Source organism: Ixodes scapularis, unplaced genomic scaffold (assembly GCF_016920785.2).
Source record: "Ixodes scapularis isolate PalLabHiFi unplaced genomic scaffold, ASM1692078v2 PGA_scaffold6__148_contigs__length_123643588, whole genome shotgun sequence".
NCBI classification, from domain to species: Eukaryota; Metazoa; Arthropoda; class Arachnida; order Ixodida; family Ixodidae; genus Ixodes; species Ixodes scapularis.
Window position 1 is genome coordinate 102828647 of NW_024609881.1, and position 26795 is coordinate 102855441.

Sequence of the window (26795 nt, forward strand, 5' to 3'; positions counted from 1 at the left end):
GACGGGCACCAGTTCTGCCCTGCGAATCCGGTGACAATGCCGTTTGGAAGCTAAGAACAGAGCACTTTACAAGTAGCTTTCGACGCCGCTTCCAAGCCGTGAGAAAGAAAGCTCGCGATTCCATGTTGCGTGCTCAGGTACGCACTCAAGAACGCACTGCTCCATCATTCCCCCCACCTCCTGTACGTTGTGGGGACTGGGTTTTGGTACGCCGACCCTTTCGAAAGAAAGGTCGGGCTGAAAAGTTACTCCCACGCTACAGAGGCCCCTGTGAGGTTCTTCGTCAGCTGGGTCCTGTGACATTTCAAGTTCGTGATTGTACTGGCAGTCCCCATCATACCAATGCAACATTCACGGCACATCGTAGCCACCTTAAGCACTACGTCCCACGTTCATCGAGAGACACACACCATGCACCTGAACTCGGTCCATGAACTCGATCATTATCCATTCATAGGGGGGAGGGGGCGAGTGTAACAGCGAAGAAGAAAGGAAAGAAGAAGAGGTGCTCCGGACAGGGATCGAGGACGAGAACGTTGGAGAACCCAGGAAATAAACCGTGACAATATATAGCGCTCGTACTTAAATCAGAACGCTGAAGTTTACTTGTGACATGCATTTGGGTAACATTCTTACTGATTAAGAAACAAATTGCGGAGTTTGGTTAGTTGAATAACAATACATCCACACACGCGTCGGAAATAATATTTACTTCTTCAAGTGTATACAAACAAATGGAAAAAAATCAGTCCGAGAAAAACGAAAGACTGGATAAAGAAGCACCCAAACTTAACCCTGACTGGTAACAGCAAGTTTACTCCTGTAGAAAAAAAGAGCAATTGAACAAGAAAGGGAAAGTTAAAAACAAATACAATCAGTTTGATGAAGCGCTTCCAGCATGGCGACACGTTCTAACAGAAACTTACCGCATCTCTGCTCCACACAATTTCTTGAGAAAAACAAGGCCGGGCTTATTGTGCTAATGTTCCCTGTTTCATGATTTTTTGTCGCTGTTCTTATCGACTAACGCCGATATCCTTGCAGGATAAAACAAATGTTACATCCTGCAGATGTAACATTTGTATAAACTGAGCCCACTGCTCGTCACTCATGGGACCCGTTTTTGACTATGTCACCACAAGAAAGCAATGATCGAAAAGAAAAAATACATGACTAAACACAAAGCTCCAAAAAGTGCGGGCAGATATGGTGCAGTAAAAAACGGTCGTCCGAACGATAACAATAGCCTTCGTTAACATCAAGAAATACCTGTACAAAGAGGAACACTTCTTGTAAGACATTCCAGCCGCGCTGCTGACGGCCTGACCACTAGAGAGACCGTTGATGTGCCTCGCTTTGATAGCCTGAGATGGTGACCTCAATGTCCACCATGCTTCACGAGCGTGCAGAGACACCTGGCAGTGGACCATGGTACTCGCCGTCGTGATGTTGCAGAAAGGTGACCTGTCTGACTTCGTCATCGCGCCACCTTTCCTTGCACTGTCTATTATGCTTTCGAATTGAACACGATACACAGATGTGTCGGTAGTCATTCCATATTGCAGCAGCAAAACTCGTAGGAAGAGGAAGAACAGCTTGTAGGGCATTGTAGCCACGCTGCTGCCGACCTGCCCACAGTCAGGTGGACAGTGGGCAGGCAGCAAGTAAGGGTCGGTTGCGCTTTCTCGGTCTTCACCAGTTGGCAACTGAAACGTTATCTTGAATTCGCATCGTTCCGTTTATAACTTAACGCCTAAAACAAATATTAACCTTCCCGTAACTATACGTGCACCTTTGCAAGTGGGATCCCGACTAACCCCGCACCGCGTGCCGAGATGAGGGGGACCTAATCTCCAGCCGGGACATTCGCTCCTTATTGAATATTATTGCCAAACGTCTCTTGCTGAACCGGACAACACTGAGCATCGAGAGATTCTCTAAAGCTATTTAGGAAACATACAAATGTATTCGGTCGAGAAAGAGCGCAAACAATTAAATAAAATACCCGAACCCGTAACAAACCTACAATACTTTTAAATATCCAAAGAACTTATGGGAATGCCCCAGACGCTCCTACGACACCCTCATTGCAGCCAGCTAGTGTTTTTCCTAAGTGGCAAACAGTCCGCTTCCAAGATGCACTCCGAGCTGACGTCGTTTGGGATCAGTCCATTCTACTTACTCGCAAGAAAATCTAAGTCATGCTACGCATAGACATGACACACCTTTATCCGAGCAAGCTGTGCTACAATGTTGACTGAAACATACACACCATCTAGGAACATTCGATGCAATACTAACGCACCTTGGTTTAACGCTAGTCTCAGGTGGCTACGAAACAGGAAGAAAAGACTGTTTCGCGCTGCCAAGCAAATGTCCTCTGAGGCACGCTGGACAGGGTACTATAATGCAAATAATCAGTACACAACAACTATTAGCGAAACTTAGTCACATCTTTTTTTTAATTATACACTGCCTACCATATTAGCGAATAATCCTAAACAATTCTGGAGTATCGTCAATCCTAACATTCAGTCTAGCATTGTTCTGCGTTCTTTTGATGGCGTAGATATAACAGTTTTCGAAAGTGCTACTGTATTAAACGATGCTTTTAGTATGTCCTTCATGGCCAGCAATGTTAATCAATTGCCAGCATTGCTCGTCCATACCTTTTTGCCAATGGTCCCTGTAACCATAGACGCAATTAGTGTGGCTGGCGTCATTAATAATATGAAACTTTCATGCGGTGCCGGAATCGATGGAATTAACACCAAGTTCTTAAAAAAATTTAACATATATGGTTCCATAATTCTCTCAAATATTTATATGCAGTCTCTTAACCAGGGTACAGTCCAAAGCGACTGGGTAGTTGGGAACGTGGTTCCTATACATAAATCTGGTGAAAAGCAAAGCCCATTCAATTATCGAGCAATTTCTTTAACAAGTGTGCCATGTAAAATTCTGGAACATATAATCTACTCGCAGTAGATTAACTTCCTTGAATCTAATGACTTTTTCACAAACCCGCAGCATGGCTTCAGGATATATTTCTCATAAGACGCAACTAACATCATTCACCTACGATCTTCAGCACTATCTCGATGATCACTGCGAAGTTGATTGTGTTTTTTTAGATTTCTCTAAAGCCTTTGACAATGTTTTCTATAAACTTCTACTTCATAAATTACAATCACTTAACATCGATTCGTACATAATAAATTGAATTCATGCATTTTTGAGTAACCGTCTACAATTTTGTTTCTGCTAATAATACCAATTCTAGTAAAACATATAAAATAGCGCAACAGAAACAAGGACAAGAAGTAAACAGGACAGGCGCTAACTTTCAACAATTGACTGCTTTGCCTGTCGTGTGTATATATGTGTTCGATTTTCCAGAATAAAACTAGTTGAAAGTTAGCGCCTGTCCTGTTTACTTCTTGTCCTTGTTTCTGTTGCGCTATTTTATATGTTTTACTAAGATGAACCAACTAGCCCAACAACGTGCCTTACCAATTCTAGCTCTGTACCAGTTAATTCGGCTGTCCCACAGGGATCCGTACTTGGCCCGCTGCTCTTTCTTGTTTACATTAATAACTTGGTACTAAACATCTCCTCTTCCATCTGCCTGTTTGCTGGCGATTGCGTAATCTATCGAAATATTACTGACATATCTGACACTTTCTTTTTACAATCTGACCTTAATGTGATAACGCTATGGTGTAACGAGTGGCTAAAAAAAATAAACACTGACAAATGCAAATCAATGAGAATATCACGTTCTAAAATTGTGTGTCATACCTACCATATTAACAGTAAACCTCTCGCTGCAGTGTCTGGTTATAAATATCTTGGAGTTCACATAACGTCTAACCTTTCTTGGAAGATCCATGTCGAATACATAGTTAATCGTGCTAACTGCATATTAGGGTACTTGAAAAGAAGTTTCTTTCTCCCTCCGTCTTCATTAAAACTAACCATGTACAAAACACAAATTCGTCCAAAATTGGAATATGTCAAAGCTGTGTGGGACCCTGCTCACTGGTCACTAATTACCATCCTTGGATCCATTAAAAACCGCTCAGCCGGTTTCATTATGCCAAACCATCACCGCACCGCCAGCGCCACTACAATGAAAAACACGTTAGGTGTACCATCACTTAATCATCGCCGTAAAATACTTCGTTTGTGTCTAAAATCTTGTCCTTCGTCAAGAACTAATTAACCCACCATCCTACATCTCCGCTCGCATTGATCATAGTCATAAGCTCGGCATTCCAAATTTCAAAACATCGTTATTTCAATATTCTTTCATTCCTCAAATGTCCTTGCATTGGAACCACCTTCCCGCCTCGACTGCCAACACCACTGATATTGTCCTGTTTAAGAATGTTCTTACCAGGGTTGGGCAGTATCGCGATACAAATGTATCGCGATAGTATTTCAGAAATACATTTTGTATCCGTATTTCTGTATCGCGATACATTTTTTTCACCAGTATCTGTATTCCTGTATCAAAATACATTTTGTATGTTTTCTTGTATCGCGATACAATCAGGGTGAAATGTATTTCGTTACATATCTTAAAAAATACTCCCCCCCCCCCCCCCAAAAAAAAAAAAAAAAACAATCCGAACGCATTTTTTATTTTTTTTTTTTACTTTTGAGTGCACCAAGGTCTAGGAGATGCTGGGGCATTGTTATCATGCTGACCAAGGCTCCTTCCGATTCTCCAAACTATTTTTCTATGCGCCCTCTTCTCTCTTCTGAGAAGTGTTCCGTAGTCGGGGACTCAAATCAGGTGGCGTGCCAGGAGTGGAGTCAGAGCATATTGTGCCACAGGTCCTTAGGTAGGGTTTTTTTTAGTCATTGTTTGCTGGTATCCAAAGCCCGCTGCTAAGCGTCTCTCGTGCCTTAGCGTACACAGTACACCCAGCCGGCAAATCTGAGTCACAGTCTGTTGCGCTTGCAGCACGAGCCTGGCGGTGGTTGACTTGAAATAGTAGGACGACTCACGCTGTGAAGTTCAACACATATGCGAATGCGTCTGCGGCTGCGCCCGTAATATTGCACGGCTCAAGGGTACGTCATCACCCGACGTGAAAGTGACCCGCTGCCCTGGTGATCCGAAACCGAGGAAGGAGGTCAGACGTGGCCTCGCTGTGCCGACTCAGACTTCGTACACCAGCGACTCATCTCGAGCGCAGCGCTGTTTCTCGGAGAGCTCGCACCTCTGCCGGCAATATCAGGTCGCAATCCACGAGGTCTCTATTGGGAGTATGCAAGGCGAGACTTGAGGACTGCAATCCATGCGTCGGTGGCGGAGGGTCAGCAGGAAGGACCTTCACAACAGTGATGCCACCGTATCGTTTTTTCAACCGTAACACAAGATAAGACATGTGTTCCAGGATGCTTCAGGTGGTCCACTATTCTCAAAACTTCCAAATGAGACTGTCTGCACGATCTTCAACGAGGTAACCTACAACGAAAGTACGTATTGTCTTGTCATAGAGCAGCGTGGTATTTATCTGTATAGGGCCACACCTATACAGATAAATAATACCAGTTCATTCCAAAGTGACGTCCTGTGATAAATGTTGAAGGGGGCGTCCTTATTGGACAGGGGCGTGGTGACGTATTGACGCAATTTAGGATGACATGGAATTTATTTAGAGGTCGAAGTTTTTTCGCATCCCTCTCAGACAGGCAGGATGTCAGGGAAGGGACCGCGGTCAGTCCTTGATGGAACATTTTTTTTAGCCCACTGAAGACTCCTCGTCGTCCGAAATTACTACCTTCAAGGCAAAGTGCCAAGCCTACGGGAATGTAATTTCAGGATCAAAAACTTCCACTTACAACGTCAAGCTTCATCTCATTTGGCGTCTCAAACAAATTTGAGAAATGTATTGCAGTATCAGTATTTCTGCATTTGTATTTCTGCCTTCCTAAAATGTATTCCTGTATCTGTATTTCCAAATACATTTTGCTGCTATTTAAAATGTATTTCCGATACGTATCGCAATACACTTTTACAGATATATTTCAGTATCAGTATTTTAGCAACTATTTTAATGTATCCCAGTATTTGTATTTCCAAATACATTTTTGAGTATTTCTGCCCAACCCTGGCGAAAAGCCTGATACTTCTTCGTAGTAAAAGCGCGCCCCGCGGTGATACGTACTCACACTCCGATTGGCCCGCCAGGGCCGTAGCCTCCACCGTACTGGCATGTTATGCGATCACGGCTTCCTGGCCTAGCCAGCATTTTTTGCTTCAGACACTAGGCTAACGGGCGTCACCAGAGTAATAGCAGCCGCCAATCCCTGGCATAGCTTTCTTGATTCAGTCGCTAGATAGCGCCAAACTAAACAGCATTGCGGGTCGCCTACCACCAAATAAAACCTATCACGCACACCCAATGCGCCGAGATCCTGTGTTTCTTTCTACATGATTGGTTTAACCGGTTGTATACACCATACACAAAAGGAGAAAGAGAGCAGTGACGATGCAGTTTCGCGCTGCTTGCTTTCTCCATGCGATCGTCAAATTGAAAGTGAAACTGAGTCATACTATAGACCCGTTTTGAAAGTCCCGTGCCGAGTATTAGAAGTTCGGAGCCACTGCGCAATGGCGGAACAACTACATCGAGGAACGTGCAAGTTATTCCATAAGAAAGCAAACGTGGGAGCGCGACCAACGCTATGAGCCGACGAGCCAATCAAAACAGCGTCGGAAGTGCAAGGTCACTGCGCAGATAAATGTTTTTTTGTTGTTTTTTTTACAGTGTGCCGGGACAATGCGAAAGCAATAAATGCCCTATGGAGCGCAGCCGCCGTTGCTTGTAAACACAAAAAAGGCTCCGAAATTCCCGCCCTCGGCGAAACGGCAGTTAAAATGGGGGCGACGCGTCATAGTTCCCGCGAACGCCACCCTACAGAGAAGCCCTCTCGTGGCGCTGCGGCCCGTACGCCTGTAAAAGGGAGAGGGTAGCACCCGCGCGTCTGCCGCACGCGACAGTTGCTCTGCAGAGCCAGGCCGGGTGGCCTCCACCGAGGCCGCTCGGCAGACCTTTGCGGAAGATAGCGGGACGCACAACTTGTAGGAATACACTACGTATACGAATGCTTTTACATTCCTACACGTGAGCACTCCTGAGTGTCCTCCTGTATTTTTTTGTACGCCATTGTGCAGGGATTTTAACAGCCGCCAACAGAGGGCAGTGTTTCGAAAGGGATCTGTACAAAGTGTTATTTCTTAATTCCCGGACAGATTTATTACAAAATATATCCGCCAAAACGTATACTAATGCCGTTCGTGCAGATGAAGTTATACGGCCAGGGGGACGTTATATAGGCGGCTAATCATCAGAATAGATCGAATAAATAATAAAATTTTAAATCCCTTTTATTCGAAGCACGTGGGAAGGACGGAAGCGCACCAAAGTTTCCACTCGTCCGGCAGGCGAAAAGCGAGCGCTGGGGAAACGCTGATGATTTGATGATTATCCGCATTTCCCCATCGGTAGCCTTTCGCCCGCCGCACGAGTGGTGCATTTTTTGCACCTCACGTTTTCTACGTGCCTCGAGTCGCTCCGAAAATTGACTGATTTGGTGGTTTTTGAGACGACGCCCAGCAAGTTTTTAATTGAACACATTTGTGTACCTTCACTACTTAAATAAACAATTAAGAAATCTTAGTTAATTATTCAACCTACAGTAAAAATTGGCCGCTAATATATAATGTTCCCAGGGCCGTGTAACTTACTCACAAAAACTGAATTGGTATACCTTTTACTGATTTTTTTGTGTGGCTCATTGGGCTCGCACTTCTTGGCTCCCAATTCATTCGTCTGCCTTCGTATCGGATCACGCCATAATCCCAGCTGCTGCGGCGCGTTGATAAGTTGGTCCGAACACGTCTCGCCCTGCGTTTCTAATAGACTACCTCAACTCTCTGACGTCACTCCAGCGCCATGGCGCTGCTGACAGAACTGCGCATGCGCAAAAGCTTCATCTCACGCCAGTCTGGTTTCGGGGTAGGCAGAGTGCCCACACCGGGTGTGGGCAAAGGAGGGCTTGTTTCTAAATTCTGTATTGTTGTAAATCTATCAGTTGCTATAGTAAGACAAAACCAAAATCAAACTCCCATATGTCCAGCTTTGCCCAAAAGCGCATGTGTTACTTCTACTTTTTTTTTTGTTACTCTATCAACCAAATCATGAATAAATAAAACACTCGTTGTTAAACCAGCCCGCAAAGGTTTAATAAAGTGACATAAGAATTCGTCAGGTCATTGAGCGTTGCGCCATCTTGTGGTCACAATTTATGGAAGACGATCCACGGTCCTCTTGCCGGCGTGGACGACGCTCCGTACTGTTCCATTGGCATTTCTCCCTGAAATGAAATGCATATTCATAAATCTACTCGACAAAACCATCCAGCCGAGGTAACACTGCTAATATTCATAGCTGTCTTCATCATCCGCACCGGTGCGCACCGGGGCACCGAAGTGCGCCCCGTCGTCTTCGATCGAGTGCACCCGTGCGCACCGGACGTTCTCGAACCGTGGAACGCACCCTACAGTTAAGGATTTCCGTTGCCTCAACACCCACCAAGAAAATTGGCAGTATCAAGCATTGCGGCCAGGAGCGGGAATCAAGGAGATGGCCGGAATAGCAGACGCGGAGTCTACCGAGAAGGCGACCAGGAGAAAACGAACACTTCACAAAGCCGCACTCCATGAATGCCTCAGCTCTCTTGACAGCGAGGACAACAAGCATCTTACCATCGCCGTTATCACCGGTGGTTGCTGCGGTGACAAGGAGTGCCCGAAAGTTATAAACTTCAAGGAGAGCGTTGGGAGGCGTTTCGATGACACTAAGGTATGGCTATTATTTGGTGGTACTCTCTCTCGAACAAAGATTGACGGAGAAAGTAAGCCGGTGGAATTGTCGCCCGCTTCGTGGCCACATAAACATTCACACTCACGATGAATATTTGAATGGGATGGCTAAGTCCGCGAGTAAAATTCCAAGAGGGATCGACAGCAGAAGGGCATTGTGGGCGGACGAACGCAAAAAAGAACAAAAAAAAACGCGAAGTGACGCATGGGAGCTCTCGCCACGGTGCACAGATGCGGCGCAGTTTGTACTCGACGCTGTACCAACTTCGTGCTGCACCATCGAGGAACGCTGTGTACTTTCCTGTTTTCAGGGCGATTCCGGTGCGAGTTTATCAAAGATCCTCAACGTGAAACGTTATTTGGCTAGGAGTTCGGCATTTAGTGAACCCCAGATAAAAGCGTGGCCATGAGGTTCGGGACAGTTGAGGCCATTGCAGTAAAAAAAGCGTTTGCGCTAGGCGGGAATTGAACCCAGGCCTCAACACATCCCTTGTTTTTTTTTTCATTGCCTGTTTTAACAAGGAAATACAAAACATGCAGAAATGTAAGATAAAGTTCTCGGTCGCAACGCGCACGTGAAGTTTGAAATGCTTTCAGATGCTCAAGAGGATCCAAAATGAAAAACCCCTTCGGGGGGGGGGGGGGGGGGGGGGGGGGGGGGGGCAAGCTAAAGTAAAGTATGCAGCATTTACGCAAGGTACACTTTCTATAAAATACAATCTTGCACGACGCGCATCTGCATCAGCGTTACGTACGGCCATTCTACATCACCATGTGGCATTCAGGCCCAGGATTATGACCTACTTCCCTGAGATGTTGCCGAAGGGACTTTTCTAATAGTTCTTTTGAGGACATTTCCGGGCAGGAAGGCGTCCCAGCATTCTAAAGATACGCGTTCCAGGGTTTCAGGTGTCTTGCGGAGAATGCAGTGGACACCCACGGCACGAATACATTTGCTTCTTGTAGTCAAGTTTTCACAGGAAGTGTGAGGTGTGTAGTGTAAAAAAATGTATTTATAGATGATGGAATTAACACATTTTTAACCAATGATAAAACGTCTCGTCCTGGGCCAGCATGTCACGACGCACGGCCGTGAGCTGAGCTGCTATTTGGAGGGAAAGCGCTGCGGGACATCCGCTTTGCTTCCGGCATATAGCAACTTGACACCCGGTCGCGTGTTCTAACTTGAAACGTTCTTTGGTTAGGCGTTCCGCATTTTGTGAAACCCCCAAAAAAATCGTTGCCACGAGGCTGGACAGTGATTAGATGACGCGTGGTAGAGAAGGAGAGAGGTGCTCGACGGTGATTGGGTAACGGGGAGGTCACGTGACCAGGTGTATCTTGGGCTGTAGAACGTGTTCTGAGGATGCGCAGTAATTAACTCTCTTTTGCCGAACGACCGATGCCTGACATGCGTCGACAGCCGAGTGATTCAGCACTTTTATCTCGAACCGTAAGAACTGAAAAGATTCACTGATGAATTTTCTGATGAATAGCTGCGTCCGTAATGATAAGTACTGCTTGTATGGGAAGTACAATGAGCGCAGCTCTTTTGTCTGCATTAATGATGTCGTGGTGGCCAAAGTAAGCGTTGAAATGATACGTAAACTATGTTTCATTATACGTCGGAGTGGCAGTGGATGGCCCAGACGCATACACCACCACGAACACGAAGACAAAGAGTTCAAGTCGCTGGGCCTTCTCTCTACATGACTGGTTCAGCGATAATAAAACACGCGCAGAAACATTATAAAAACACTATGACGTTGTGGTGTTGACACCGTTTTATTGATACCATCGACTCGTAGCGTTGGCTGCGTACAAGCTTAAATCGAAACAAAGTATTGGCGTAATACTGTCAAGGTGTGGTCATATCTAACCTCCGTTTCACTTTAAGCCCGACCGCAGCTCAGATCAGATGGAGCCAATCGGGCAGAATAAAAAAAAGGGGCACCATCATGGCTCTCGTCCCTTCTTTTGCGTTTTCTGTCACCGGCAAAGGCAACCACGCACTTTGATCCTGCGTTTTCTTTTTTTTTTTTTTCTGGTTGTGATTGCTTCGGTTGGTGGTGCACAAGGACGATGAGGACAAGGAGGACACACTTTTGGAGCTCGTGATTGGCCTCATTGGCTTTAACTTCGGCTGAAGTAATTATTTTGGATTCAACTTGCCAGCTGTGAGTCGCCGAGTTCCCAACGGAAGTGCTGCGTCATCTTTACAATGGTGTAGGCGACTTCGAGCAGAGCAAGCTTCATTCCCACGCAGTTTCGGGGTCCCATGCCAAAAGGCTGGAAAGCGATCTTCGAGATGCTGTCTTCGTTTTCTTCGCTGAACCTGCGACATCCGGTTAGAACGCGATGTTTTGCGGAGGTGCACGAGCGAACACGAAACAAATTGCACCCAAATGTTTATGAGTAAGACAAGAGTATTGCCTACACATTTCCGTAACCACAGTTTCACGAAATATCGAGCAGAATAAATAATTATGCCCCAAACAGGCTAATGTTAATGTCCCAACTGTCAAAGTTAATAAAACAAAATTGCAGCAGTATTTTAATATATCGTTCAAAACCGTCCGGTGCAGAATTGCATTTTATGAGAAACACTCCTGACTCTCAAGCACAATATCTGTCTTTCTGGAACGGGACGTCGCGTCTTTTCCAAAAGTCAACTTGCTGTTCTATCTTTAATTTTCCTTCTTGCGACGACGCCGAAAATGTAGAGGCTATGGCGAGGAAGCGCCCTGCCAACTCGTAACGTGTCGACAATCGACGGGTGCGTACATGCGCAGTTGGTTCGCGGCGCAAGTTTTGGGAGGGCTAGTAACTCTCCTGGCTTTGACTGTGCAAATCCGCGCGCAGAATTTAGCCGACGCCCATGGAATCTGAGATAGCTTCTGTAAAAATGCAATTCTGCATTATCAGATTAACGATGTTTCAACAGCGTCTTAGCGCGAGCGTTCTATCATCCTACTCCCGGACGCTGTCATGCAATCTTCAGACAAGTTTTAAATAGTGTTAGTCTAAAAACCTCGACAGTTTGTCACCTTGTTTAGCTCGTACTATCACGATCAATATGACATGAAACGCCGGATTCGACTTTTGTGTGTGTCTGTGTCTGTGTGTGTCTGTGTGTGTATCTGTGTGTGTGCCTGTGTGCGCGCCTGTGTCTGCGTCTGTGTCTGTGTCTGCGTCTGCGTGTTTGTGTCTGTGCGTGTCTGTGTGTGTGTGCCTATGTGTATGCCTGTGTGTGCGCCTGTGTCTGCGTCTGTGTCAGTGTCTACGTCTGCGTGTTTGTGTGTGTGCGTGTGCGTGTGCATGTGTGGTTCTCACAAGCGCTATTATGTTTCGGTTTTGCAGAGTCCAAATTATGAGACCTCAATATCGCATTCAATTCCTAGGTCTAACCACAGCTGTCTTAGAAGCTGGCGTTTACGACAAAGTGGCAAGGACCGTTACAGCTCATATTGAACGCAAAAGTACATCCCTGGATTATGTTTCTCACCAAGTGAACGCAAACCTAATTTCATATACTGGGTGTATCAAGGAGAAGCCAGGCTCTTTAAATCCACCGCAAAATTTGGTTTCTTAATCTATCGTGCTACGACTTAGTGCAACGCTGCCCACAGATGATGCTTTTTTTTTTTTTTTGTAAAATTTGCAAAGAGCGAACTTACCTGAGGAAAAAGTAAAGAAAAAAAGGCTTAGCTCCTATAGAAACGCAGCGAAGCCACAGGTCTTTAAACAACACGGCGTCGTTTCGCACGGGAGACAAGAGATGGCGCAAGCGGTGGCGACGCCAACTGCCGCCAACGAACGAGCATACGACGCAAAGAGCCGGCGTCTTTAGCAGACGAGGAACTGCAGTTCCTTGTTGTTACCGCGCCTGTTTTTGTTTCTGCGACTGTCGCCGCCTGCGGAACGTGCGCCGCTTTTGAGTCGAAAAGATCGTCTGCTAAAGACGCCGGCTCTCGGCGCCATATGCTCGTTTGTTGGCGGGGTTCGTTGCGCCATCTCTTGTCTCCCGTGCGAAACAGCGCCGTGTTGTTTGAAGACCGGTGGCGTCGCTGCGTTTCCATAGGAGCTAAGCCTTTTTCTTTCTTTACTTTTTCCTCAGGTGAGTTCGCTCTTTGCAAATCTTACAAAAAAAAAATGCACCATCTGTGGGCAACGCTGCACAAAATCGTGGCGCGATAGGTTAAGAAACCAAATTTTGCGGCCGATTTAAAGAGCCTGGCCTCTCCTTGATACACCCGGTACATTAGTATCATTATGTCTTAAATAAAAGAATCGACGCCAAAATGCAATACCAAGATACATTAATAGTTAATACTAAATAAGTGTTGTTCATATTTTATGACTATGAATTGTGCGCGTGTAATGTTTTAGTGATTTAATTTATCATACCTAATGCGTTATTCCTGACGTTCTAGTCTTAACTTTCATTGACACAGTATTTTGACTTTCCCGAAGTCACCTGGGACGTTCATACCTGCACTTCTGGCGTACTTTTAAGTGTAACAAAATGTCCCTCCAAATCACAGCCCAAGAGAAGCATACAATAGCAAAACTAGAATGAGGTAAAAGTTCATCCTGAGATGTCCGGTTAAAGTGAACAAGTACAACCTAGCATTAGGTCTGCATTTAGTTGTGCAAGTGTACCATCGCGTAAAGCTTAAACCATACTCGACATCAGCAATATAGATAATTTTTTCATCATCGTTGTCAAGCATGTTGTGTGTCACTACCTGTCAGGGTCAAACTTCATGGGATCTGGGAAGAAGCGCTCGTCCCTATGAATCTGGAGAGTCGGAGACATGATGCACGTCCCGGCCTTGTACTTGATGCCCTTGTACTCAAAGTCTTCTTTTGCCTGCCTCGTGGTAAATCTGTGGAGAAAGCTCAAGTTTATTGCACATACTCGAAAGCATATGAGAGTTATATCTGCTAGTGAAAGCATGGTGTCGTTTTTTTTGCACAAGTACCCTTGATACTGGCGTAAACAAATAGCAGCAAAAAACCTGAATGCATTTACCCTATAGCGTAAGGTCCCGTTCCCACACTTGCAACCGAGTAGGACCGACTAAGACAATACCAGCTTTTAAGCCTCTTGTGGCGGCTTAAGATCAGCTTCTCCGCAGCGCAATGGGTCCTTGGCTGTCGTAAGAGGCTTGAAATGTTTTCTTGTTTCAGTCACTGCTACTCGGTGGCAAGTGTGTGAACGGACCCTGACGGGTGTGACAGCGACAGCAGCCGAGCATAACTAAAATTCGCATCCTTCGAACCCGCTACGGACTTTCCCATGTCTACGTTCGCCTGTTCTTTGCACATGTCGTGTCCATCAGGAGTTTTCGCGGTGGGCGACCACGCAGTAGACCTGTTGCAAAACGTGCAGCGCCATCCGCAGCAGCCGAGTGGAATGTCGGGAACGCTAGTTGCAGGACCGGTTGCAGATGGCCATGCAGGCCACGGGGAAAACGCGGGCGAGCAGGCGAGGGCAGGCGAGCCGGCGGCCAGCTGGCCAGCTGCGCTACCCTCTCTCTCTCTTGCGCGCGGAAGGGCAGAGAGACGTACCGGACTTCGCACGCAGCCTTTGTAAATTTTCGCAAAAGCGTTATTACCCGGAAAGTTTCCTACTAACAGCTAAACGTCGCCGTGAAAGTTACTTTGTTTGTTAGATTAAAGAACTCTTATGCTCCTCCGCTTTTTTAGAGGCTCATCACTTTCAAATTTATCTAAATTAGTGAATGTTTTGCGATGTGGAACGATGGCAAACGCTGAATTGACAAGCAGAGCTCTATTGAAAAGAAAATGCATATATGATTTGTTCAATAAACATTTCAAAGCTTATATAAAATATATAAGGTGCATAAGAGCTCTTATATCATAAGCTTATTGGACACATTTATATAATATTTTTCACTGAGAAAGACAAATAAGGCGGAGTTTTTGGCACCTAATGTTGTTTACCTAGAACCCCAGTACCTTTAAATGGGTACTGAAACAAAATTCCAGCACTCCTTTCCTAGCTTAACCATGTGTTGCATGTTACACCATAACCTCAAAAACACCAGTCTGTCGTTGAAATGCACAAGAAAGCTACATTAAAGGCTAATTAAATGATATTGCAATGTGTACCTGGTAGACGCCTGTGAAGATTGATTGGAAAGTAATCTAGCAACGTTGGGAATCTTGCTACGTACTCATGACACAGCAGGGACCGTTACCTAGCCGCACTCAAAATCGGAGCAGCGCCGCTCCTTGGAAGTACGCTCAACCGTTTAAGTTACCTCCGCCTGAACGCGATTGTGAAACCTTTGACCCTTTACGAAGGAAGCCACCGAGATTCCATGATAGACTCGTTAAGGAATGTCACCGAGTTGTTTTTGTGTCTTTGCTGTACAGTTCGAAGCCGTTCTTCGCTTCTTAACTTCGAGATGCCGCCGCACTTCTCCATGGCTGAAAACTGTTGTTTGGTCATCAGCGATATTCCGATCCACGAGTTTCCGTACGACGAGCAACTTCGTGCTCTGTTGATCCGGCTCGCACGTCCGTCGTTTCCGACGTGGGGTGGCAAGCGCCTCATACGTGATACGCTTGTCACACCACGGCTACTTTAACAGTTCGGTTGTAACACGTTGACGCCACTACAACGCCACCAACGGCAAAGCTCATCCACTCCAACCTTGTTACCTCACAAATGAAAAAAAAAAATTGTTTCGCCGTTAATTTTTTGACGCTTTGCGCTCTTTAAACGATTGATGAAGTGGGCCGTTTGGGTCGAAACATATAGCTAGTCATTCAAAAAACAAACGTGCCATTATCATTTACGGTTATTATCCTTTATGCTTGACTCATTTCCGAACAAAATTTTTAATTTCAATTTTCGTTTTCGTACCCCTTTAAGTTATACTGAGCAAATAAGCCCTTCCTGCTTTCAAGTCATACCTTTTAGGGGTACGCTGTCAGTCCAGATATGAAGCGAAAATCGCAAAAATTAAGAACTCAACTTTTGCTGTGCTTTGTTTTATTGTTACTGCAGGGTTCGACACGCACACTCTAAGATACAGAATAATAAAAGCGACCAAACAAATATTTTCCTACTTACGTAAGGCCGGGAGGCCAGATACGCAGTGTCTCGTTTATCACCTGCCCGACGTACTTCATCTTTCGGGTGACTGTCTCGTAGTCTAGCTTCCCCTGCGAACACATTTTTATTCACAAATATAGTTAGTCGGATGCTGAGAAACGCAGGGCGTGGTTTAGTATGCTTCCCCTTTCCTGCTTCGTGATTTGACCCTTCGCTTTTTTTTATTGGCTAATGCCGCAATCCTGTTAGCTGCTCAATGATAGTGAGATGCGCGAAACGCTTCACGCCCCGTGTTCCTTAAGTTGTCAGTGCATGTGCCAAATTTCATTCCTCTACTCTTAGACTCCAAATTCTGAGACAGTCTTCGTCCCCCGAGGACGGGTTTTATTCGGCGAAAAATATTTTACACTCTACAATGCACGCACTAACAACTTAAGAAACTCTGGAAGGGGAGAGCTCTTCGAATCTCATTATCGTTAGGCAGTTGATAGGATTTCTCTGGAGCAAAAAAATTGCTAAGATGAAATTGTGATATTTTGAAGCAAAATGTTTCAAGATTTTTTTACTGAATTTCAGATGTATATACTACTTTTACATCTATAAACGGCGACGTGGTTCGATTTTTTTTATATAAACATCATTGAAGTTTGCGAACGAAATCAAATGTTTTCTTTTTCTTGGTAATGATATAAATATTTTTTTTAAAGCTGCCCCAAACACTTAATTGGTTAATATTTATAATAGAGCCTCCGCATATCCGCGGATTACCCGCGGATCATCCGCGGAAATCCACAGTAAACTGACGGATGCGAATGCCAGGCGCTGAAAATGCGCATCAGATGCGGATATCTGCGTGTCCGGATCTACATATCAGCCGAGGAGGCCCATAAACATGTGAGAACGCACACTGTAGACTGGATGCTTGGGTGACACTGAGAAGTGCATCATCGAATGCATTGCGGCGGCAAACTACTCGCGTAGAAAACAGGATGCAAATTCGTGGGAAAATTGGGCTCTACGGCAAGAAAGCTTTGATTCTAACCAAAGATCGGTTGAGAACCTTCTCTATCGCCAACCATGCTGACCTAGAAAAACTGAAGAAGGTGGGAGTACCCGTTGTCCAGAAAAGCGTGTCCTTGTGTGGCAGGGAAAAAGCGGAAAACGTTCTTTGGACAAACAAGACCCCAAAACGTACAAGCCACAAGAAATTAGACGCCTACAATGGGCTTCTTCGCTTATAATTATATGGAGGAGACTGATTTCGATCCTCTAGAGTGCTGGAACTAGTGCCAGTTTCCGCACTTTATTCTTGTAGCGCAGTTCGTGCGCGCTATCCAAGCATCCAGTTCCTTAACGGAGAAAGACTTCTCATTAGCGGGTATTAATTTAAGAGAGTAAAACCAGTCTAAATTCGTCCACGTTAACGATATTTTTTTAACAACAACCTTGGCAGGTGAAACGTTGCGTGTGTGTACGTTTTCTATTTCTCGACAGTTGACACTGAGTTGTCTTTAAGTACATGGTTCGAGCATGCAGTTTAGGTTTCGTTTTTAAAATTGAAACCAACAGGAGGTGTTCCTGTTATTGAATGTTTTGAAATTTTTCCAGTGGTTCACTTGCGCATTATCACATACACACGAGTACTTTGCTGTGCCAAGTGAGCGCCATTCTTTCCCACCTTTTTTCTTGTCTTGTCAAAATAAAATTACACAATGTCATTAGTCTGTCATTTGTTAATTTTTATGCTTATAATATATATATATGCTTGAAGTGGGTTTTACACAGCAAAAAGGAAAACAAATATTCAAATTTCCTTCCTTTCAAACGCATCTTCTGGACAGAGTGTCAGTGTCACGGACTCCCAAGACGATCTTATTTTTGCGATGCCTTTCCAGCGTTGCGAAGTTTCTCAGGAAGGATGATCGCTTATTTTATATATACGATAAAACGAAATGCGATAAAATTGCTTTCACCGTAATCGGCCAAAAGGGTACGTTTTACAAAGGTGAGCAGACAGCCTATAGGATACCATCCAGATGTTGTTTTTGTTATTTTTTTTTTCATGCTTGCTTTTATTATTTAAAATGAATGCGTGGATTGAGGGTGTAATGCACTTCCTAATTTTGAGGATGCGGTTTGGATGCGGATACAAAGTCTGCGGATACAAAGTCTGCGGATGCGGATCGGATGCGGATGATCAAACTGTTGTCCATGCAGGGCTCTAGTTATTAAAGACAAATACTTTTTCTGAACATGACTGATCCCCCGCCCCCCCCCCCCCCCCCCCCCACGTACTACGCTTTCAACGTCAACATAGCTTTATGTTTTTATTAGAAAATATGAAAAGGAAAAGGTTAAGGCTGGCCTAATAAGTTCCAAGATTAGGTACCATTTGCCCGTATTTATATTTGTCGACAAGGAACAAGCCACATGCAAACGGGATAGTGCTATAACATTTCCAAACACAACACCACTTACGCTGGACGCATTTGTACAAAAATAATTTTCTCAGATTGGGATGATATATTCGATTCAGTCGACGTAGATACTGCTAATGTCACGTTCAAATAAAAAGTTCAAACAAGTTTATAAATACTGCTTTCAAAATAAGACTGCTAAACGTGCCAGAAAGGGAGGAGAGACATGAATGACCCCAGTGCTTTTGAGAAAGACAGGTTGAAAATATAAACTTTATTAAAAAAAATATCGCAACGCGCTATTTAATAGTAATAGTACAGTTTAAAAATATAGAAACAAAAATGTTAACGACATTCGAAGCTCTTAAAAGTCTACTTTTCCTGTCTACTTGGTCGCGAGTGTCTAAAAAAGGCTGATATATTAAGGAAAATAATAAATGGTGTTTTTTGTGAGTTCCTTGAGCCAACTAAAATGGAAGATCTACACAGTCAAGGCTCTAACATATTTAACAATGTTTTGTTAAGGTTTTGTTATTGCTCCATGTCTAACGTACATCTGCAACCTTGCATTATCTCGCGGTGTTCTCCCTAAAAAAAAATACACGTAGTCGAAGTTTCAGCCCTTCTCAAAGCTGTAAATTAAAACAAATTATGAAGCTACAGCCCTATACCCATACTGCCAGAGTTTTCAAAAAGTCTAGAAAAAATAATTCCCCCTCTTATTGTGAATTTTTGCGATAAATACTGCCTTACTACGGAGTGCCAATTCGGCTTCCGGAAGCATAGATCAACCGAAACAACATTACGAACTCAAAAACAAATTTGTACTTAAATATTTAGAAGATATGTTTTAACTCTAGGAATATCGTCAGACATTTGAGACAAAGCATTTGATTGTATTAATCAATTCATTTTGCTTGATAAAAAGGTCGCTGTGGCATCCGAGATCTTCCACTTGTGCTTTTCAGGTCATACTAACAATATCGTTTCCAGTTCGAACAAATTGATAAACATAAATTATCTCCCTTAAATATTGCATCAGGCGTTCTGCAGGGTAGTATCCTTCGACCACTCCTTTATCTGCTATAGATTAATAATATTGTAAAAATTGATTCCAGCTGGAACTATGTCACCTATCCGGATGACACAAGCATTTTTTTTTTCGGACACACGCGAGAATAGTTTTATAAACAAAGCTAACATTTTTTTTTTCAAAATGAAATTGTCGGCTGAGATAAACGGCTTCCATATTAACGTAATAAAAATCAAAAAGTGCCAAGTTTTGTTCACGTGCTTTAAATAACAAACTTTGTAGTTCCCTTAGTTTCGTGTGTTTTTACATTCAGTTTGTATGCAGAATTAAACACTTGGTGTCACTTTTTCATATGATATGGTATGTAATAATTATATTAAATATATTTGTTCTAAGTTTATTAAATATTTAGGAATTTTAAACAAAAATAGACATGTTCTCCCAAGAACTCTAATATAGGTTTTATGTAATTAGTTGATTTATTCTAATTTCTGGCACTGCAACTTAGCTTAGGGCAGCCCCATTCCAACAGCGACCTTTTCGCAATGTAGACTATGGAACTTGGAACTTTGGATTTTATCTGGATTTCAGGTTTTCAGAAATTCTTCCTTTGTCATCAATTTGAATTTCAGCTTTTAGTAAAAATCCCCTTTGATTTCTTGTTCTATAATCCAAATAGCGAAAAGTTACGTTAGGTTTTGAGGTAGGGAATACATCCTTTCAAAATCTTAATACATCTACTACAAGAAGGAAACAGGACATATGCAAATGTTTCTTACACTCATCCAATACATTCATTATTCAAATTCTACAAAATCATTAGCGTACACCAATTATATATAATTAGCGGTTAACAACTGCGTATAAATATGCGGCACATGTGCGCTCAAATGTTATTTTCCAACTTCCAGATTTAAAAAAAGGTAAGAAAGTCAGTATTACTCATACAGACCTTACCAGCCTTAACGCGAAAAAATAATACTGTAACCAATTGTTTAATAAACAGTAACCCAACGTTTCGAGACCAGTTCGGTCCCTTGTTCCCGAGTGAGTGACGGAAATCACACGCGTCGGTACTTTTCAAGGGATCTAGAATTTAGGTCTACCCTCCTATCCTTTCAATCAAAGCCAATCAGAGCGCGGCGTCGTTGTGACGTCACTGCAACTTCTTCCCAAAAAGCAGGCGATTTGCTCTTCGCGTAGGCTTCGCCAGACAAGCCTTCCAAAACAAGCAGAGTTTCAGAACATAGATAAAAGATATATAAACATATCATTCGTAAGGAAATAAAACGTACATGGTTGTTGAGAACCGCTTGTACTTCGTGTCGAACCTTATCTTGCACGTCCTGGTGCTTGCCGAGAGCGAACGTAAGAAAAGACAACGCCGCTGCTGTTGTTTCAAACCTGTGAGCGACAAACTGGAAATTAACCCGAAGGAAAAATCCATCAATGTAACCCTGCTTGGCGGTCAATGTTTTCTAGTGGACCGCTGACTGTGCCTAACTGTACGTCAAACATGTCTGATTGGCCAACAAGTTACTCTGACCGACAGTCAAACTCCAGTCAGACTCCACTTGTCGGCTTTCTGATGGTTTCCTGGTGGCAGTCGGCCGCCGCGAAATGCCATCAAGATGTCTTGGTGGCGATTCTGAGTGTACATCGATTGGCTCTGACTGTACGTCAAAAAGCTTTGACGTGCAGACAGACATACGGTCAAAGGACGTAAAGTTCGTTCGGATACCAGTATTTCTTCAAATCTATGAATACGAAAAATAGACTATGCACAAGAAAACGATTTCAGGACGTGAGCCCATAAAACCGCTGATGTTAGAGATATGACACGCAGCCGACCGACAACCTTGATCAGAAGCCCGCCGGAACGCCGAAAACGCCACTTCGCTGACTTCGGTTCGCCCATAGAGGCTTCGCCGAGCTTTCATGAACGATCGCTCTCGACTCGTTTTGTTTGCCCGCTTGCTCCAACCTGTCGATCCTGCCCGGGCTCTACAGTGTTTTATGTTTTAGTAGAATTTCTACTCGACAAGACCCAGCCTGTTGTGAGTTCCGACGATGTAAGGGACTTTAGCGGTGTAGTTGAAGACGACAAGGTGTACCAGGTCTACTGGGTCGGAGACGCGCGAACAAAAGGATCGTTCTACGGCGCGAAAGTATACTCTACATGGCAGGTGAGTAGAACTGAAGTACGGCGAGTGATGTACGAGTGCTTTGCATGACATGCTAAAGTCTTAACTGCATTTGGAACCGAAGCATCTCGTATAAAACCGATGGTGAACTCGAGTTCTCTACGAAACTGCGTAGCATAGCGGTTACGGTGTCCGATTTGTACGCAAGTGGTCGCGGGTCGATCCACGGTGGTCCTGCTTTTTTTTTTCTTTTTTTTTTCTCGAACATTTTGTTTTATCGAGGCATTTGGCGATATTTATGAGTGCGTATAGCTTTACTCTTATATAAATGCCACCCTTGTTGATGAAATTCTCTTGGCAGTGGCGGTCAGACGTCATCTGATGGACCATCAGATGACGTTTGATGGTCCATCACGTTCCACCAAGGCTGCTGACTGGCAGTCAGTGTCCCAAATTACGTACCTTGATGGAATTTTCAATAGGGTAACACAAACATCTAAAACGTTTACATCTGCAAAATGTTTTTTTTTTTTTTTTTTTTAGTCCAGATACAAACCAATAATATACCTGAACGTCACATCCTTTCTATCTGTGCAAGTGAGTTATACGGCCAGGGAAGCAAAATAAAGACGGGGAAATGGGGAAGGAGAGGGAAGTAATCGTCACGATTCTTCGGATAATTACCAACAAATATTTCATTCCCTTATAATTACAAAAAAAAATGAAGGCATGGTTCTAATCTAAAAGCTCGCTCGGTGTCATCAATCACGATGACTCAAAAAAGGCGCGTTAATCAAACTAAAATCAAATAAAATCAAGCAAATCAAACTCACCCTGCAACGAACAGGATTGTGCTGTTCTGGATTACTTCTTCGGATGATAACGTCCTGCCCTTATGAAAACCTGTCAAATGGAGGAAATGTAAAACAACCTTCGCATCGTTTTCTTTTTTTGTTGTTGTTTTTTTACTCAGTTTTTTATGCCGGAAGTAATTACGACCGGAAATTATTGCCCCGCAAAAAAGTGTATCACCGCGTAAGGCTGGTCCCCGAATTTGCACCCGATCGTGAGCGAGTGCGTTGTCTTTGCTTGTAAAAGCTTAACACACTGACACAGAGGCGCCATCTATTGCCTCGCCCGCGCACCAAATCAGAGAAGTCATGAAAAGGCTCAAACTCTTCCCGCACGACAGCCAGGGTCTGAAAATGTTCTACCACATCCAGCTTAAGAGGGAAACAAAACTGGATAAGAACAAGTATGGCTACAGTTACCACATTTAATCGCGGCACCACAGCGAGGCAGCAGGCTACAACGGAACGAAAGCAGGGAGGCTCTACTTAGGGTGGGCGCAACTCAAATCCTGGAAAGCGTTTGCAATCTAATGGCGGCGCCTGACGGAGAGAATTGGGAAAGGATATGCGCCAGTGTCGCCTGAACGAGAGCAGACACCCGCTCTGTCGCCCCATGTGCCTTTCCTCCTCTCGCCTCCCATTCCAAGCAATGAACGCCTTGGCATAGCCTTTTTCGATTCCGTCTCTCTCCGGGAATCGCAAACGTCTAGAGGAAAAAGCAGGGTTGCCAGACAAGCAGCAACGTCCAAGATGGCGGAGTTTACCATTTTTTGCGTTAAGCAAATACTTAACTTATCGGAACAAAGCTGGTGGCGATTGAAAAGTAATCATTTATACCTTGCGCAAATTATTCAAGCACATTAATAGGCTCTTATGACCTGAGTTAGGAAATAAAACGGCCCTTTGCCCCGGGGACTCCCAGCAAAACTTTGCAATTAAATGGCGACTATATCCCGCGATCCCCGATCTATCAGTGGCGCCCACGCTAACTAGAGCCTCCCTGAAAGAGAGTGGGCAAAGGATATGTGATCGGAGGTAAGAGGGACTGATGTAGAACAATGACAGAGGTCGGCACAAAAGAAGGAGAGGCTCCTACTCTACAATGGAAACAAAAGCAAACTGGCACCGTACCGCAAGTACCGTGGTGCCAGGGCCAGCGCGCTTCTTTTCCAAGCACCAACGGGCTCCCTCCTCACACAGACGCGGAGGCACAAACTTTTTGGGGACGACCCGGCCTGTCGTATGTGCGGCTAGGCGAGCAGACCCTCGAGCACGTTTTCAATAAGCCTCCTTGAACGCACCAGGCAGGGCTCCTCAAAGAGCATTTTGGAACAAGCCCTCGGCTTCGGAGAGGCCAGCGGCGCAGATGACAGAGCAAGGTAGCGACAACTGACGGAAACCACGAAGCGCTGCCGGGTGGTGTAGGAAAAACCTTGCCGCACCTTCGATTCTGCTAAACTCTGAACAACGATGCTCTGAACTGTAGTGCCTACAAAAACGCCAGAAGTGAACATTTTATTTGATTCTTATTACGATACCAGAGGCACTCCCAGGACTGCCCGCCCTGTCCTTACATGGGTTTTGGTTTAACCGACCGACGGACTTTGTGAGTGACTGTGATTCGAGCGAGTCAAGCCAAGACAAGCGGGCGCAGGTCAAACATCGAAGTGGCTCTTGGGCTTAGAGTAGTGGACTTGCCGGACTTATTTTCGTTAGCCTGTGTATTCCCGTTTCTAGTATTTTTGTTGCTTTATCCCTTTTTTGAGTGTTAACCATGTCATTCTAATTACCTTGCGACGTCTTAAAGTCTATAAAATCGCGCCTGTGAGGTTCCTTAGTGAGCGACCGCCCTGTCAGAAAATAGTTTTAGTTCAACTGCTGAATACCCCATACTGAACACTCCCCCCCCCCCCCCTCCCCCACCCTACGCATATATATACGTATATATGGGGTGCCAGCATGCCAGCGGTTACAAGAAATCACAGCTCACTCGGTATACTCAGCAGAGTCAAACGTACGTGTCTAAAGCGGCCTTAATGGTGTAGTAAAACAGATAAGACCTCGCCCCGTGTACCTTTTGCGCTTCCGTTTGTAGTTTTATCCGAGGATGTCTGCGTTGTCGCCTGGTCCTCATATTCAGCATCGATGAGATTCTGGAGAAGGTCGTTCTTTCGTAACTATCGGGTGGTATGGAGAAAAATTATTAAATTAGGACAAACAACCCCTTGAATGTATCCTCAATCATCATATGCCTGTTTCTTTCTCGGACTCCGGAATATCCCAGCGTGACACATATGGCAAAGCAATAGTAATTACAACATAAACGTAATTTACATACTTCATCTTTGTTGCTGCTTTTTGTATTATTATTTTAGCATACCAATACAATTCATCAGCCTTTAGAAAAACCACATGATCAAATGGAGCCAAGACGTCGAAATCAAATGAAGGCTTGACAAGAGCGCTCACCTATTGCAAATAGTAGGCTCATGGCGAAAAAAACAACAAACCTGATATATTAACGTGGAATCAAGTTGCCAACATTCTCAAGAAAAGTCCTTATACGTGCAATTAGCTAAAGAAAAAACAAACGTAGCCAAAGCCAAGGCAGCGTTAATTATAGAAGACACTAGCAGGTAATTTATAAGTAAGCGAATCATATAGAAGGAATATTTGGTCATAACAATTATTTTAATCATTATTTTATTAGGCATTATTATCATATTACCTATTTACATATTTTAGAAATAAGCATGCTTTGCCATGGGGCATTTTTGCAGGAGAGGGGTTAACGAGCATTAAAAAAAGCATCAACGATGTATATATATCCAGGTTTTTTTGTTTTTTTTTTAACTTAACAAATTTATTTTTAAAATCCATGAAAGTTACACTAATGTGGTCTGTACAGGTGAGTTATACAGCCAGAGGGACATAGTATGGGGGGCTCACCGTAACAATCAGTCGGCAAATTAATTCATAATTAACTTTATAAATAATGATAATAGACATATGGTTCTAATTAGAAACTTGCTCAGCGTCGTCGAAAACTACCGAATCAAATATTTTTAGAAGGATATATTGCAGATATGGTATATCACGGCGTTCCGTAAAAACACTCAATTTGGACGCGTTTCTAAATTTCGATTTCTTATCGGAGCTAATCTCTGCGCCCGCGGTCCTGCTCCCCAGTGGCTGAGACGGGCAACACACGTGCGCCTAACTTCCCTGCATGCCAGACTTGTACGTAGTTGAGCTGCTCTACTCAAGTTACTGTAGTTTAACTACTTTTCTGAGTAGCTTAGTAACTTTCAATTATATTTTTATTGCTGTAATTAGTAGTTTGCTTTCATTACTTTTCCCGAGTAACTTTTACTCAAATTACAAATTACTTTTGAAGGTTAGTTGTGGGTTTGCCTATCAGCAAACATTCCTGAACAAAAAGAGATAAGATGTTGGAAGATCAGCCCCGTGGAGAAATAGTGCCACCAACCTCTGCTGCGCGGTCCTCGCGCAACGCAGCAGAGGCTGGTTGCACTATTTCTCTACGGGGTGCGGTGCCGTCGGGGCCGAGATGCGCTTCGATTGCAAACCAAAACCTAGAAACCCGTCGAATTTGTGCGGTTTTTCAAAAAGCCGAACCCCCCATATGCTGAACAAGTTTCTAATTGAAACAATGGCCTTAAACACAATATTAAATAAATTAATTACGCAAAAATAAATTACAAGTTAATTATCCCGGACTTTAGAGGGGCAATGACACATCAAAATCATTTTTTTTTTCATTATCCGAAACAACTCAAAACGATGCCGGCACGCATCAAAACTTTGGAATTCAGTATTTGTGAAGTAAAAAAAACAATTTCCAAATGTCGAATTCGAGGTTCCCGCGCGATCCGCGGCGGTGCGTTGACGTCAAATATTGCGGAATCCTGAGAGTCCACTTTCTTTCGCAACTCCGTGCCGTTGCCATCGCGACTCTAAGCGAGGAGGAAAGGAGCGGCAGATGAGGGTGCCGGCGGACCGAAAAGCGCACATGAAGGCTCCCTAGCCTGCCTAGGCAGCATGTTTTCTAAGGGAGGATACAAATCTAGGAGACGACATCACACCGGACTCCGATTTTCGGTATTTCGAAAAGAAGGGCCGTAGTGCGTTGGCGATTGTGTTAAAAAAAAAACATGTTTTCCGATTACCATTATTAAATGTTATTAAAACGCCGCCTACAAAGCTTTTAAATTTCCTAATTCTTGACGTCACCAATCAAAAGAAGCGAGGAGGTGAGGAGCGTCAGAGGAGAACGCAAAAAAATAAAAAGGCGCGCAAGCGCGTGGGGATTTTTATTTTTATTTTATTTTTTTTTT

The 26795-nt window shown here is 44.0% G+C and overlaps 1 protein-coding gene across 1 annotated transcript in view; it reads right to left on the reverse strand.

The window, feature by feature from the left end:
• Nucleotides 1-8290: 8290 nt before the first annotated feature.
• The window catches only part of LOC8024926 (cytochrome P450 3A8), a 40825-nt gene continuing 22320 nt past the window's right edge, over nt 8291-26795 (reverse strand). The window contains exons 8-14 of the mRNA XM_029967584.2: nt 24512-24614; nt 22420-22489; nt 20738-20846; nt 16011-16102; nt 13651-13791; nt 11075-11237; nt 8291-8394 (exon numbers count right to left, since the gene is read on the reverse strand). Coding sequence (XP_029823444.2) covers nt 8317-8394; nt 11075-11237; nt 13651-13791; nt 16011-16102; nt 20738-20846; nt 22420-22489; nt 24512-24614 — 756 coding nt within the window. The 3' untranslated portion in view covers nt 8291-8316. The remainder of the gene's footprint in view (nt 8395-11074; nt 11238-13650; nt 13792-16010; nt 16103-20737; nt 20847-22419; nt 22490-24511; nt 24615-26795) is intronic.